Source organism: Vigna unguiculata, chromosome 7 (genome assembly GCF_004118075.2).
Source record: "Vigna unguiculata cultivar IT97K-499-35 chromosome 7, ASM411807v1, whole genome shotgun sequence".
Lineage (NCBI taxonomy): Eukaryota > Viridiplantae > Streptophyta > Magnoliopsida > Fabales > Fabaceae > Vigna > Vigna unguiculata.
In genome coordinates, this window is record NC_040285.1 from 5,957,844 (window position 1) to 5,973,570 (window position 15,727).

Sequence of the window (15,727 nt, forward strand, 5' to 3'; positions counted from 1 at the left end):
ATTGATTCCTACAAGTTTAGAACAGTAAAACAAAACTAAAATCAAGGTTAATTACTGAAAATTATAAAGGAACCAAAATCTAGCATGTGCACTACTTTTATCTTAAAAAAACAGGACAAAGAAAAACCAGCTGTCAAAATTGAATTCTACAAACTGTCTGGTATTTTCGAATTTAAACTGCACCTACCACAGAACTCCAAAAATGACATTCTTGTACTCAAATCAAATATAATTGAGGCAGGTATCGATAGCAAAAAGAATCCATTCAATTGGATCATTGTGGATAAAGTTATAGGCCAGACAAGCAGTAGAGGTCAAAGCTGTCAGCATTTATTTTTTTATGCAACCTAATCTTAATTTTCATGCTAAACGTATTCCAACAGAAAAGTAACTATGTGAGCAGGTGTAAATTCATGAAAGCATACTATTATATCTACTAATTACTCTACAACTCAAGAACATCAGAATTTGACTCTACAACTCATGAAAAGCATACTATTCATGAAAGCTGTAAATTCATGTAAATTATTCTATATAGTAAACTGAATTTAAACTAGCTACACAAATGTAAATCAGCAAGATAAAACGACAATTAAACTAAACTACCGATTTTTCAAGAATAAAAATAGCACAATTGAAACTAACTAAATCTACCTAAAACAGAATTTAAAACTGGACAGAATTTAAAAAAACAGAAAAATTGGCAGAACTGAAGTATTTAGATGAAACAAAAGTAGAACCAAATTGTTGGGCCATCTTCAAGCTATTAGGACTAAATGCCAGTAAGTACAGTACCTGAAACACGAAAAACAAAAAACAAACTAAAACCAGAAAAACAAAACTGTTAGTGCTGTTAGTTAAGAAAACTCGAAAAAATTAAAGCCTCCCCCCACACTTAAACTGCACATTGACCTCAATATGGCAAGGGAGTCAAACTCAAAACAGAAAAAAGAAGAGAAAGGGACCTAATCTATCCTAGACTAATGAAAAAGAAAAGAAAGCTACATTACTCCTAAAACTACAACAAACTGGCCCAATTCAGATTGGCCACAAATCAAAGTTGATCTTTTTTAGTTTTAGGTAAAATACACTATTTTCTACTTCACTATTTACTATGCTAGAGAGGAATACCCCAAATAGCATGCAAAATCTAATACTACTATATTTACATACAAAAGTCAGAAAATAACTCTTCACTATGGATCCTATGTGCTCATCCAGTCTATGCAATGTATCCAAATCAGCTCTTCCAGAGAATTTTTATGTAGCTGCAGCAGCAGATCTGCATCCAAAATCACTGGTCCTTTCACACTTGCAGCAGCTTTTTCAGCATAAGCATCAAGGTAAAAATCAGCTTCAATAAGTGAATCAGCTGCATTGAGACTAATTAACACAACACTGAAAATGTCAGCCTTAATCTCAAAACTGGAATCAGAAATTTTATCACTAAGTTTAACACTAGCTGCCTCTTCATTGATTCATCATGATCAAGAACAGGATTATGCATTTCAGCAGTGAACTCCTCATCAAAGAGAGGTGGTGCCTCAAAATCCACTGTAACAGCTGAATCATTCAATTCAGAATTTTGTGTCGAGATACATTTCTCAAATTTTGTTCCAATTCTCTCTATTCGATCTCTGGCTTATTAGTGAAGTTGTTCAGACTTCAGATTCAAGAAAATGGTCATCTTCGTTGAGATAACAGCGTAATTGGTTTGAAGAGCTTAGAAAGTATAGAATTGCTAATGATACCAACTAAAGAGGGGGAGAAAGAGAAGGTCAACTGCTGTCCGTTTGATCCCCGCATAGAAGCAACTTAGTGTGGGATCTTACCTGCGTACATGTTACTTATCAGTGCCCTTCTAGAGTTGCCTTCTCCATAATCTTTTCGGGTTAAAATAAGAAAGGGCTTTCTGTCCTCTACAATGTTGTGGGAATACAGTTCAAAAACAAGAAAGGTAAATAAACATTGATTTTGTATCTAAGTTTTCTTTTGCTTGTAAATACATAGAAGATTAGTGTTGGCTTTTGCTAGCAGATACAAATAAAAAATTACCTGGATAATACGTGTGATCATCCTAGGTCCACCCTGAAGTTACTTTCAGAAAATCATAAAGAAAAAAGTGAAATAATTGCAGCAACAATACAAATATACTATACCACCCAAAATAGCACTTCCAAACTAAAACGGCATCAATCAATGAGTTATGACTTTTACTTACAACTAGAAGTTAGAACCTTTAAAGACAAACATGAGGGACAAACATGAGGGTCACTGAATTATCCAAAGTGGTTGATTCAAGTCTGATGACTTCAGCCTAGCCATAGGACCAATCAAAGGCCAATCACGATGCTTCTTTCTTGGGCCTAAAGGACTCCAAATGCTTCTCCCATGGGCCAAGGAAGACATCAAGCTTCCTAAAAGTTCATCAGAATATATTTATTTTTGACCAATTATTTAGGCCATGCTTTGAAAATAAATTGTAAAATTACTAGAAGTAATTTTGGATCATAATCCATCTAGCTTTTGCAATTGGGTCCATTCAAGCCCAATTACAAAAGTCTAGACCAAGTTTACATCTAGCATTAGCCATGAGTTGCACATTTAGCACATGTGTTAAATGAGGAAAGTGTGACATGCCACATGGCATGTTATCCACTTTTTGTGGATCTTAGATCTAGATACACATTTTGCACATGTCTAGTTACATTTGCATGCCATTTCATGTCTCATTTGAGTTACATTTAGGAGCTCACTCTCTACTATAAATGAGTCTACACACCTTTGTGAAGGTTACTATTGAATGAATGCAAAGTTACTATGTCGAGATCACTCTATAAACCTTGCCTTTGAGAGTCCTTAGCTAAAGTATTCTCCTAGAATTCTCCTTTAGCCTTCCTCCTCTAAGTTGGCCTAACCTCTTAGAGATCTTCCACCACCAACCATTCTGCAACCTTCAAACACTTCCAAATACCTTTGCTTCCGCTCAATCCAGTCATGGAGGCTCCTTCTCTCATCAAGCACATCCAAGGAGCTTCATCAAGGATGATGACTTGGGCCAATCAAAGGCCTAGTCAATAGAAACATGCTAAGGAAGATACAAGAGGGCATGGATCTTCAAAGGCCCAATGGGCTTCAAATCTTATTCTCTTGGGACAAAGAAGATATCAAGATATGATGGGCTTATTCTAGATCATTAGAGTAGCTTTCAATTGGGCCAATTGTTTAGGCCTTGCTTTCTAAAATAAATTGTAAAGCACATTGCATCTAGCTTTGCAATTGGGTCAAATCAAGCCCAATTACAAAGTCTAGGCCACGAGTTGCATCTAGAGTAAATCATGCTTTGCACATTAAGCACATGTGGTAAAACAAGGGAGACGTGACTAGACACATGGCACTTGATCCATAATTTTCAGATCTTAGATCTAGATCTAGATACACATTTAGCACATGCTTAACTACATTGCATGCCATTTCACGTCACATTTGAGTTGGATTTAGGACTCACTCTCTACTATAAATGAGAGTCTCCACACCTTGTAAAGACTACTCTTGAAAGAATGCAAAGTTATTATGTCGAGATCACTCCATAAACCTGATGACTCTGATACCACTTGATGAAGCTCCTTCGATGTGCTTGATGAGAGAAGTGTTTGGGGAATGGTTGGGGATGGAAAATCTCTAAGAGGTTAGGCCAACTTAGAGGAGAATTCTAAGAGAATACTTTAGCTAAGGACTCTCAATTGCAAGGTTTATGGAGTGATCTTGACATAGTAACTTTGCATTCACTCAAGAGTAACATTTACAAGATGTGAAGACTCTCATTTATAGTATAGAAAGTGAGCTCCCAAATGCAACTCAAATGAGACGTGAAATGGCATGCAAATGTAACTATACATGTGCAAAATGTGCATCTAGATCTAGATCTAAGATCCACAAAAAGTGGATCACATGCCATGTGGCATGTCACACTTTCCTTATTTAACACATGTGCTAAATGTGCAACTCATGGCTAATGATAGATGTAAACTTGGTCTAGACTTTTGTAATTGGACTTAAATGGACCTGACTACAAAAGCTAGATGAATTACGATCTAAAACTACCTATAGTAATTTTACGACTTATTTTCAAAGCATGACCTAAACAATTGGCCAAAAATAAATATATTCTGATGGACTTTTAGGAAGCTTGATGTCTTCATTGGCCCATGGGAGAAACATTTGGAGTCCTTTAGGCCCATTGTGATCTTGAAGCTATTAGGCCCAAGAAAGAAGCATCGTGATTGGCCTTTGATTAGGCCTATGGCTAGGCCCAAGTCATAAAAATCCTAAGTTGCTGAAAATGTACACTTTGGTTTGAGACTTCTTGAGAAATCTTGATTGTCTCAGCCGTAAATATTCCTTTCTTGTCAAAACTAGAAAATGCAGAACGTATGTATTGTGGCTTCTGGCCAGTCCCACACCAAGTAGGTGCAGACACAGATCCAAACATGTGGATAGAAAGTAATGGGACATTTATGCTTTCAGATGAATGTGATAGCATACCACTGGTCAAATTGTAGTCTACACCAAATGTAATTTGTTTCTTCTACCAGTAATCCTGACAAGAGCAAGAACCATCCTTGAAATGATGAAATCGAGTTGCATCTCTAACTACGATTTCTCTTTCCACAAGCTTAGAGATGTATTTAATAGCAGTATGACAGTCATTACAAACTCTAAGGTTCTTCATGATCCTCAGTGTAGAATGCTCTGGAGTATTTATTAATGCAAATGCAATGGCAAGTTTTTCACTGTGATGTCTAAGGATTTGTTCTTTCACTTCTTGCTCCAAGTCATGCAACACAGAATTGGTGTCAGGAATAAAGCCCATTTTCTTTATCTCATTCCATATTTTTGAAATCATACGGTAGATTGCATCTCTTTGGGGATGAAGTGCATCGTCAACCCCAAAAGTGTGGACTTTGTTCTCGATTTGAACCCAACTGAATCCTTGTTCTTTCTTTACTGCTCTGTCCTTCATTGACTTCCTAACCATAGCAGCATCCTAACATTTACCACATGCTGAAAGTGTATTAGCAAGTGCTGAGTACGCCCCACTATTATTGGGGTCAATAAGAAGCAACTTTTTAGCTGCTACTTTAGCCAAATCAACATTTTTATAAACCCTACAAGAAGACAAAAGTGAACCCCAGGCTACCACATCTGGTTCGATGGGCATATTTGTAATAAAATGATATGCTTCTTCAAGCAATCCAGCACGCCCAAGAAGGTCAATCATGCATGCGTAGTGGCTAGAGGTAGGTTCAATGTTATGAACATTTTTCATCAAATTAAAGTAACGTTTACCCTGTTCTACCAATCCAACATGCGTGCAAGCAGACAACACACTAACATAAGTAATGTGATCGGGCTTTAGGTTAATTTTCAACATCTTTTCAAACAGTTCTATGGCCACATTTCCAAGTCCATGTTGAGCTAGAGCCAAAATCATGGAAGTCCAAGTCAAGGTATCCCTGTAGGAGCAGATCTGATTGAATACTTTCCTAGCATCAAAGATGCTACCAGATCTTGAGTACGTTGTAATTAAAGCATTACCCACAGAAATTGATGATGCTTCTTCCAATCTCATAGCAACTGCATGAATCTGCTTACCGTGATCCAGAGAAGCCAAGCTTGAGAAGACACTTAATAGTGCTGCCAAAGTATAACTGTTTGGCTTTGGACCTTCTCTTATCATCGACCTAAAGAGAGCCAAAGCATTACTAATTAAGCCATTCTGTGCATAACCAACAATCATGGCAGTCCATGCAACTACATCAGGACACTTCAGTGAATCAAATATCTCTCTCGCAGGCTTTATATCCCCAATTTAGACATAGCCATCTAAAAGTGATGTGAATGCTATAACATTAAGACTCGAAGTTCCAGTTAGCTGTATAATCCTTCGAGCAATTTCAACAGCACCCGACTTTGAATACATTGAAATCAGAGCATTCCCCACAGCCCCGGCAATGTCAATATAGATTCTTACAATATATGCATGAATTTGTTTCCCAAGTTTCATGCTTTCGAGATTTGCACAAGCTGACAGAACACTTGCCAAAGTGAACTTATCCGGAGACAGAGATGAACTCTTAAGCATAGAAGAAAACGTTTCCAGGGCTTTGCTGTCATATCCCTGATGACAGTACCCTGCGATGATGGAATTCCAAGAGACAATATCCGGATCACTCATTTGATCAAAGAGTGAAAGCGCAAGGTCAAGTCGACCGAACTGGATGTGCATTGAAATCATAGTATTCCAAGTTGATTTGTCCTTCAGCCTCATTCGCTCAAACACAACCTTTGCCATAACAGAATCACCACACTTTGAATACATGTTAAGCAGTGAATTTGCCACAGGAACAACCCCAGATAGCCCAGTTTAACAACAAAGGAATGAACCTTATTTCCAATATTCAGGGTCTTCTTTGCAGAACATGAGGCAATAACATTGGTAAATGTGAATTGGGTAGGCGAAACTCCAGAGGAAACCATGCGGAGAACGTGTTTATAGCGCTATTGAAAAGACCCAAGTGATTATACCCCACTATCATGGTGGTCCAAGACACGGAATCTGGGTGGGGAATTTCATCAAACAGTTGACGTGCAGAGTCCAAGTGGCCGCCCTTAACATGCATGGAGAGAATGGTGTTCCATGAGAAGGTAGTCTTGAGGGGCATTTCATGGAACAAGCAGTGGGCATCGGAGAAGAACCCAGTTTTGGCATAGAAATTGAGGAGGTTGTTCATCAAGAAGACGCCGAGGCAAAGGCCCTGTTTGATGATTGGAGCGTGAATGCATCTTCCCAACAATGGGTTTCGGGATTTGATTGCGGATTGAAGAAGGAGAGCCCATTTGTCGGAAAGAGAGGGAGGGTTTGAGTTTTGCATCGACACAAGCACAGTGTCCAAAAACCCACTTAATTAAATGAAACTTTGAGACTCAACAAAATCAAAACGTAAAACCTATAAGCCATGGAAAATAGATCAATGATTTTGAGCTACCAAAACCCAATGTGTGTGTACTGTGTTGCTAAAATCAATTCATGCAAAAGATTCATTAAAACAATAAATTTATCTATTTTATTTATGTTGTTCAATTTTTGTTTTTATTCAAATGTAAACTCATATTTAGATTCTACTCATTAGATTAGAACATATTTCATAATAAATTATAGAAATAACAATAGTTTTGGTATTTAAACTATAACTATAAAGTGATTTTGATTTTGATTTCTATACAAATTGTATAGGGTCAAAATTTGATATAGAGATGAAAAACAAAATCATATTTAACTTTATTTTATTTGTGGCTGCTTAAATGAAAATGAAACTCAAACAATTCCTTTACGTCCATTGTTTTTTGACCAGCAAAAATTTACAGGGAGGGTGCTTATTTAGTAGGAAATAGTATTTTGTCAGAGCCACCTTTAAATTAGAAAATTTAAATAAAAATAATATAAAGAAAGAATAAAAAATAAAACAAGGAAAGGAGAGTTCTTTTAGAAGAGACTAGCATACGTATCGCATCTTTGTATACACATTTTTTAAATATAAATAATAGTATCTTAGTAGGTGATAATAATGTAATGTTATTAAGTTGATATATAAAATAAATTTATATTTATTAAAAATGAAGTGAAATGTTAAAAATAAAGTGAAATGAATAGAAAGATTAATTGTTGATGAATAAAAAATAATTAAGATAAACAATTTTATAGAAAATAGGTAAAAATAAATATTAATTTTAAAAATAATAAATAAGTATATTATAAAGGGTAGAATTGGTATTATGAATTGTGGACATAAAAGAGGGAATTCCCTTTATTATTACTAGTGCAACACAGGCGCTATCACGCATGTGTGTATGCATTTTCTAAATATGCGTGATATTATATTAGTAGGTGATAATATTATAATGTTATTAAGTTAATATATATTAAAATTATATTTATTAAAAATAAAGTGAAATATATCATAACAAATAAAAGAATAACCATTGATAAATAAAGAAGAAGAGAAGAAGCAGATATCTGATTTTATAAAAGGTTTAATAACGGTTAATTTTTTAAAATTTAATAAATTATTATATTTAAAAGGTAAAATCGATATTTTAAAAAGTGGACAAAGAAAGAGAAATCTTTTATATATTATTATAAATTATATAAATTGAGTTTATTATTTAAATTATTCATTATAAAATTAACTGATGCGTCATTTCATATTAATACACCAATGATAGTTTAACAAAATTCATTTTGACAAACTACTAATTTAGATAAAAAAATACTACTTTATTATTTTATTTTGATTAAAAAATAAAATTTTATTTTATTTTAATTCTATTATAACAACTTTGTTAAATTTATAAAATAAAATTTGTCAAAAAGATAATTTTCCTGATACACCATTATGTTTTTTCTTTAAATATTTTAGTAGTCCCATTGTACTTTTTCTTTTTCTTCGCACCCTTATTTCTTTTTGCACCTACTTACCCTACCTTCAGAACCCTCCATTTATAATATGCCACGTGCCATTCATGCTTTCCTCATGTTTTAGCAGACACTCCTTTCTTACCCGTAATCCTGAAAATAATCTTTTAACAAAGTCTTGGAAAATAATTCTTTAACAATTAAATTTTAGCAATTTTATTTTATAAAAATAAATTTTTTAAATAATTTTTTATTTTTTACTTTTCTATATTTTTAAAAGATGTTACCTCATGTCTTCACTCATATTTTATTCACACATCACTCTAAAATAAAAACTCTCCAATCCTCACTTGCCAAGTCTCACAGTATCAAGGATCCTATCTGCACACTGATCTATCCAATTTCATTCTCAATCTTCATTCTCTACGCATCCACACTCGCACAAGTCATCATCATTGCGAGGAAAATAAAAAATCAGAAAGAAGAGCGAGAAGAGTTCTGTAGAGAGAAAATTGAGCTCTGGAAATCGACGCTTCAACGGAGGTTTTTGTTTTCTTGTGATTTGCTTTTCGTTTGTTTTGTTACCGATTTGGCTGTTTGAATAAATTATATGTCCGATTGACTTGTACTGCTAAGTTGCTTTAATTTCTTCATTTGCGCCATATTCTCATATAATCAATCCAGAAACAGCATTAACAATTACAGAGACAAATAAAATCCAGAAATTTTCTTATTGGAATGAAAAATAAAAAATAAAAAAAGAGAACAGAGAATTAGATGAAATTTTAAATAAAGCGAGAAAAAAAAATTGTCGATGGCGGTTACTAGTGGTGTCGTAGGCAAGTTTAAATGAGCGGAGTTTGGCTGTATTGGCACTGGCGTACTCGGAGGTAGCCGCTAGCAACGGAGGCGCGGCAATGAGGTAGCAAGGTAGAGTTAGGGTTTGGCGTGCTTAAGTTTTGCGGAGGACGATGAAGAAAAGGAGAGTGAACCCACGCGCTAACGCTGAAACCGGTGACGACATTGATACCGGCGGCGACTTTCGCACAACAGCGACATGGCGGTGGCTTGGTGAAAAAGTGGAGATGCGTCGCTAGAGGAGCTAGGTTTGGTGTTTTACGAATTGAAGAGGGGAAACAGGTGTTTCCACCGATGAAATTACCGGTGATGATAGCCGCAGGCGATTAGGTGGTCAGTGAATCCAGCGGCTTGGGTGAGATAATGTTTTAGCTATGGTTCGTGTTACGAAGAGGAAGATGTCTCTGTTACGTTTCAAAAAAAAAAAAAGGCTAGACTAAAAAGTTAATTATAGAAAAAAATAGAATGAATAAAAGAAATAGTAAAAAATATAATAATAAAAAGAATTAGAAACTGGTTATGGATCCAGCCCAGTCCAGTTTTCTTTTTACGCTCCCAATTTTAGTTTCCTAATAATTGGTCTCTACCCATATTACTTGCTGCACCCCTCACATTACTCTCTACACATGCCTCTTTGTTTAGACTTCATGTACTGTTTGCACCCTTCATTTCCACTACTTTCATCTGTTGTATCTTTTTATGTTTTGGACTAGACTTTTATACTGCACATTGCAGATTTTATTATAGTTATTGGTGTGTGTTTGTGTGATCGTATGTACAAGTACAATTGTCAGTTCAATTGAAGAACAAACTATCCATGCTAGACAAAATTTATGATTAACTGGGTGGAATGATGGTTATATTATATTGCTTTGTGTATTTAGTGAATGTAGCTCTGCTTTGTGGAAATTTGCAAACGGAGGATGGCAATTATCATTGCAGCAAATATGTGTTCCATAACAAATTCCAAGACGGTTGAAGGGATCAAAAGATTTGTTAATGAAGGTATGTCCTAGAATTTCAAAATGCTTTTTTTAGGGATGTTGGTGACACCTTTTGTGGTTTTTCTACCTTGGATGGAAGCTACTAGTTGTAGCTTTTGCATCATATAACCATTTTGACGTGATTTGTTCCGGGTGAACATGTTTCCAATAATAGCTTAGTATTTTTTATGTTTGTTGTTTCTGTATTACTATTCTTCTTTTAGGTTCCTATTTCACTATTTATCATGCTGAAGGGCATAATTCTTTTGGGTTGCTATTTTCTGATTGATTATATAGAAAGAATGACTTATTTTGATGAAAAAGGAAACAGAAAGTAGAATCAATAAGAATATTATACATAATTTGTGTAGAAGAACATGATATATGAGTACAGTAGGTCCTTCATTTATTGACAACTTCTGCAACATAACAGATAAACTGCAATCCAGGTCTAATATTGCATTGCCTCATCTGGAAGCTTCATCAAGTCGCAGACATCTTTTAGTGAGTGTTGGCCCTTCATTGGCTACCTTGGCTTGTGGTTTGTCACCATCAGTGGTATGGGCTGAAGAGAGTTATGGTGACAAACAGGAAGAAGAAGATAAAGGGGTTATTGGGGCTATCAAATCATTATTTGATCCTACTGAGAAAACAAAGTCTGGGAAGGTGTTGCCTAAGGCTTACCTAAAGTCAGCAAGAGAAGTAGTGAAAACACTGCGTGAATCTTTAAATGAAACCAGTGATGACATTGCCAAATTTAGAAGGACTGCAGATTCCGCAAAGGAGTCAATTCGGGAATATTTGGGCAGTTGGAGGGGAAATCAAACTGTTGTGCAAGAAGTATGGATTTCTTCTTTTCAATGCCTTGTGTGAAAATTTTGTTGCAAATTAACAGCGGCATACCTACGTATACACGTGGGTGGACAAACACATTCTCTGGTTTTGTTCAAATTATTATTATGTACATGAAAAAAAATTATTTTATCTCTCTTAATTTTATATATTTGTTCTCCTCAACATAACATATTGTTCCTACTGATCTAAGATCTTAGATCCGATATTGTAAATTACCCTTCATTGATCATATTTTGAATGTCTTGCAGGAATCATATGTTATTTTGGAGAAAGTAATAAGATCTTTGGCAAACTTTTACTCGAAGGCAGGGCCATCAGCTACACTGTCGCAGGAAGTTAAGTCTGAAATATTAGATTACCTAAATACAGCTGAACAATTTTTGTAGAAAAGGTGTTGCAGAAATGACACCATTTTAACTCCCTCGAGTTATTAAGCACAATTATTCTTCAATCAAATTAATTTAATTCCAAAAAATTGATCCAACTTTTCTTGTTCTTCATCTAAATTTTGAATGTTTGTTTTGGTTGATGATTATCCTCCCCTCCCCATCTCTCCCCTGTGTCCAAAACTAGAGAAGACTGGGAAAATTGAGTCACTTGATGGGTTATAACGTATTTTTATCTAAGTCATGTATTACAAGCGCAAGATATATTGTTATCTTGTTTTATTTCCATAATAAGATTTGCATGAAGATAAATTAAATTGCCATAGCAATAATATTAATAAATATATATGATAGTTATTTTGAAAACTAGTTAAGTTATACCCGCAGCAAAACAAACTCATTGTTTACACACGCTTCTCAAAAGTGCATTTCATCCCATCACCACAAAAATAGTATGACATGCTGGTCAATTACGTGCCTATGGTGCTGCATACATTTTTAACCTTTATATATTTATTGATGGAATAATGAATTAAATAAAATATAATTTAAATAATAAAATAAGGTATTAAACATGTTTTTGTCCCTATGCACAAAATAAAAAATGGTCCTTTAGTAAAATTTTAAACTATTTTGGTTCTCATGTTTTCAAAGTTAATAGTTTTAGTCTTTGATTTTAGAGGGCGTTAACATTTGCCCACATAACATTACATGTTAGGTATATTGTCATTCCATGAAAATTTTATTAAAAAAAAAGAAAAATATATGAAAATTTTATTAAAAAAAAAGAAAAACATAGGAATGGTATCAATCTATGATAAAATTACATTGCACATATAGGCAAGAAAAAATTATTATAAAAATAAAATCTATGATTTTTTTTACAAAAATCATTCAATACTTTGAACTTCGTATATAAGAAAAGAGGCAAATTCTTCAACATATTATAAAATTTATCATTAGTCAATCTTCTTACATTCCAAAAATAAGCCTTTTATTTGTAGGATTTAATATTAACTTTATTTGGCTTACCTCTACTAAGTTTTCTTGTAGTTTGATTCGTCTCATCATTCTCTTTGGTATGAGAATCTTCTCTATCATTGGTTCCTTTATAAAATGAGCCTCCTTGAACATCAGATGATTATGAATTGTCGCTGAACTACTATGAGTTGAATCTAATTATTATAAACCTTGCAAACTATTGATAGTGGGAGTGACATTCTTCAAATAAGACATATCAACAAATAAATTAAGTTTCATTGACATACCACCATCAAGATTCTTAATAAGAAAATATTCACTCACACACACACAATTATTATCATGATTAACCAACCCTAACTTAAATTGTGATTGAGCAACAAGTTATACCACAAAAGGTTGCACTATAAAAGACTAAACCACAAACTCCACCACTAACTTCACTACTAGCTCCACCATAGGTTTCACCATAGACTTTACCACTTGAGCTAAAAAGCCTTTATTCTCACATTGTGCACTAACCACCTTAGGATCAATAATGTTATTGTATTTTTGTGTCAACTACTTTCTCTTCACCAGAAATAACATTAGTATCCTATTGTAACCATCTACAATTAGATAAATAATGGCCAATTATTTTACAATTTAAATAAAATAGAGACAGTTGTTTATACTCCAAATCATCGATAAACAGAGTTAAACAATATGATTTGGATACGTTTTGAATAAATGTTTTTATTTGGTATGCTTTATATAAATTGATTATGTTATTTCAAAATTGTTATCTACATTAGCTTATTGATGAAAATAAAATGTTATATGAGATGAAATACCAATGACAAATAAATTATACTTCAAAGCATTTTATTGAATTTGAGTTATATTACTAAAACTAAAAATGAAGACAACAATGAAAAATTATTTAGTGGTAAAGTGTTTTTTAGAGGTGATTTAGAAAATCTTTTGTATGTTAGAAAGAGATTAAGATGTGATGTGATCAAGTCATCGATAAATTATGGAAAATTGCAAACTTTACAACTTTGAGAAAGTATGAGATTAAACATTGTGAAAAAAGAAATTAAAGTGTAAGACATATAAAAGAATTTGTAGATTGAACTTTTTTAATATTAAATGTGGAGACATGGATTTAAGTGAAGATGGTAAAGACAGTGTTAACATACCATAAGATTTTTAGTTCAAAACATTAATCACTATTATTCTCACTAGTTGAATATGTTTTTTATATCAAAAATGAATTTGATTAGTTCTGATTCAAGATTATTTTTCAAGCTTAACATTGTGTTTGTTTCCACATGTAGCACTGTTTTCAAGTGAGTGTGAGAGCATATTTGTAAATGGAATGCATGTTTATTTCAAACGATTTAACCATATTTGAGGACAATGATATCCTTTAGACCGTGTTCTTTTTAAGGTGTTTATTATTTAGAGATGATAGCAAGCGATAAATTGAGATAATTTTTGTGTTTTTTTATGTGAATTTGAAAATGAAGGAGGACGTTGATTTGTGGGGTTATTCTCTATATCACATCCCACTAGCAAGATGAGATTGGAAGGTGATTAGAAACATTTTATGATTATGCCCTCATTATTTTATTCAAAATAAACAAACCCATCATTGCTTAATGGGTCTACAAAGTGAGCTTCTGCCTTACCACTCTCATTCCTTTGTCCTTCCTTTGAATGTTCAGTACGACTTGCTACCTTTCCACCATTGGTTCTTAAGAGGATGGACAATGACCACGATAGCGGCGTGATGGACAGTTGACGGCATAGAGAAGGGTTCGCGATGAGGCGAAGCATTCACGAAAGTGGATCTGTGCAAGGGATCTCTTTTGCAATCGAATCTGTTTTTTTGGTTATTGAATGGAACCGGATCTTGTTTTGACATAAGCAAATGGAACATGTTCTCTTTTATTTAGATCTGATTCCAACCACACATGCATGATTATTTTTTTTTTTCAAAATTAAAATATTAAAATTTTCAAATCAAATATATTATAATATTTTTTTCAATTAATAAATATTGTTAATATTTTTATTTATGATAAAAATATATAAAAAAATAACTAGAACTTGTCTAAATATATTTTATATTACTTTTTAACGCCAAGGACAATTAAGTAATTTTATATTTTCATCTATTAAATTTAATTTTTTATCAATCACATCAATCAACTTTTTCACATACTTTCATAAAAGTTACTCTCAAATCTACTCTATTATCATCCCCAAATCTATTAAAAAGAATAACATGTACATCACCTTCTAATCAACCCAAATCAATCCTCTCTCTCTCCCTCAAATTATCACCCAGATAAGAACGCACCCTTAAGCCCATCCGCGCACATTGGAGAGATATGCGAGTATTTACTGTTCATGCATAGTAGAAAGACAAAAATAGCTCTCCTTTATTTTGAATTAAAGTTTGACAACATATTCCTAAAGTATGCACCGTAAACCAAACAAAGAAATTGTATTTAAATTTACTAATTTTATTTTTATCTTCCAAAATTTAACTTTATTTTTAATTAGAAATATGAATTTTCATTTAAATTTCATGTCATTTGAACTATTTAATTTAAACTTATATCACATTTGTGACTAAGGATAAAAGATAATCACATGCTTCTATCTATTAAAATAATTTTTTTAATCTATCGTAACCATCAAAATGGCACACTAACTTTTCCAAATTTTCATCTCATATTTACTCAAATAACACAATTTATCTCTTAATCCAAACAACAACATAATTTTCTCGGATTCATCTATTCACTCTACCTCACATCACTTCCCAATCTAAACATACCCTAAAAGAATAAAACTCCCTGTTTATTTATGTTGCAATGACAAAAAAAAAATCACTTTGGACTTTATCTTTAGCGTTTAATATACACCAATTAATTATATGTAGTTGTTTATGGATTAAAAACAAAAATGGACAATTTTTTGTTATATATAAGTTGCTTTATTAATGTACCAACCCATGTTATTTTGTTATTTTTCCCAAGTCTCTTATCAAAACACTTAAATCAAGTTCATGGTCAGGTAAGAACATTCTAAATTATAAATGTCAAAAACCTCTTCAAAAGTGTGTATGAGTCATTCAATTATAATTTAAGTTGATTTTTTTCTACCGAGAAATAATTAGAAAGATAACTACTATA

At 33.2% G+C, this 15,727-nt stretch overlaps 1 protein-coding gene and 1 pseudogene across 2 annotated transcripts; one reads left to right on the plus strand and one right to left on the minus strand.

Moving 5' to 3' along the window:
* Positions 1–1,247: 1,247 nt before the first annotated feature.
* LOC114192782 lies at positions 1,248–7,014 on the minus strand (annotated as a pseudogene).
* Positions 7,015–8,781: 1,767 nt separating this feature from the next.
* Positions 8,782–11,666, plus strand: LOC114190117 (photosystem II D1 precursor processing protein PSB27-H2, chloroplastic-like). 2 transcript variants are annotated; one of them, XM_028078886.1, is made up of 4 exons: positions 8,782–9,019; positions 10,219–10,339; positions 10,751–11,157; positions 11,421–11,666. In XM_028078886.1, exons 2-4 carry the CDS (start codon positions 10,258–10,260, stop codon positions 11,556–11,558), a joined length of 627 nt encoding a protein of 208 aa, XP_027934687.1. In that variant the 5' UTR covers positions 8,782–9,019; positions 10,219–10,257; the 3' UTR covers positions 11,559–11,666. The 2 variants fall into 2 exon arrangements, with proteins under 2 accessions (XP_027934687.1, XP_027934688.1); XM_028078887.1 differs by having other exon boundaries at positions 10,751–11,232; positions 11,421–11,541.
* Positions 11,667–15,727: the final 4,061 nt, after the last annotated feature.

Excerpts from the sequence above, each read along its gene's own strand:
- LOC114190117 (XM_028078886.1), top strand. The coding sequence starts at position 10,258 with ATGGCAATTATCATTGCAGCAAATATGTGTTCCATAACAAATTCCAAG. Across the intron at positions 10,340-10,750 it reads CAAAAGATTTGTTAATGAAG|ATAAACTGCAATCCAGGTCT; the intron begins GTATGTCCTAGA and ends GCAACATAACAG. Across the intron at positions 11,158-11,420 it reads ATCAAACTGTTGTGCAAGAA|GAATCATATGTTATTTTGGA; the intron begins GTATGGATTTCT and ends AATGTCTTGCAG.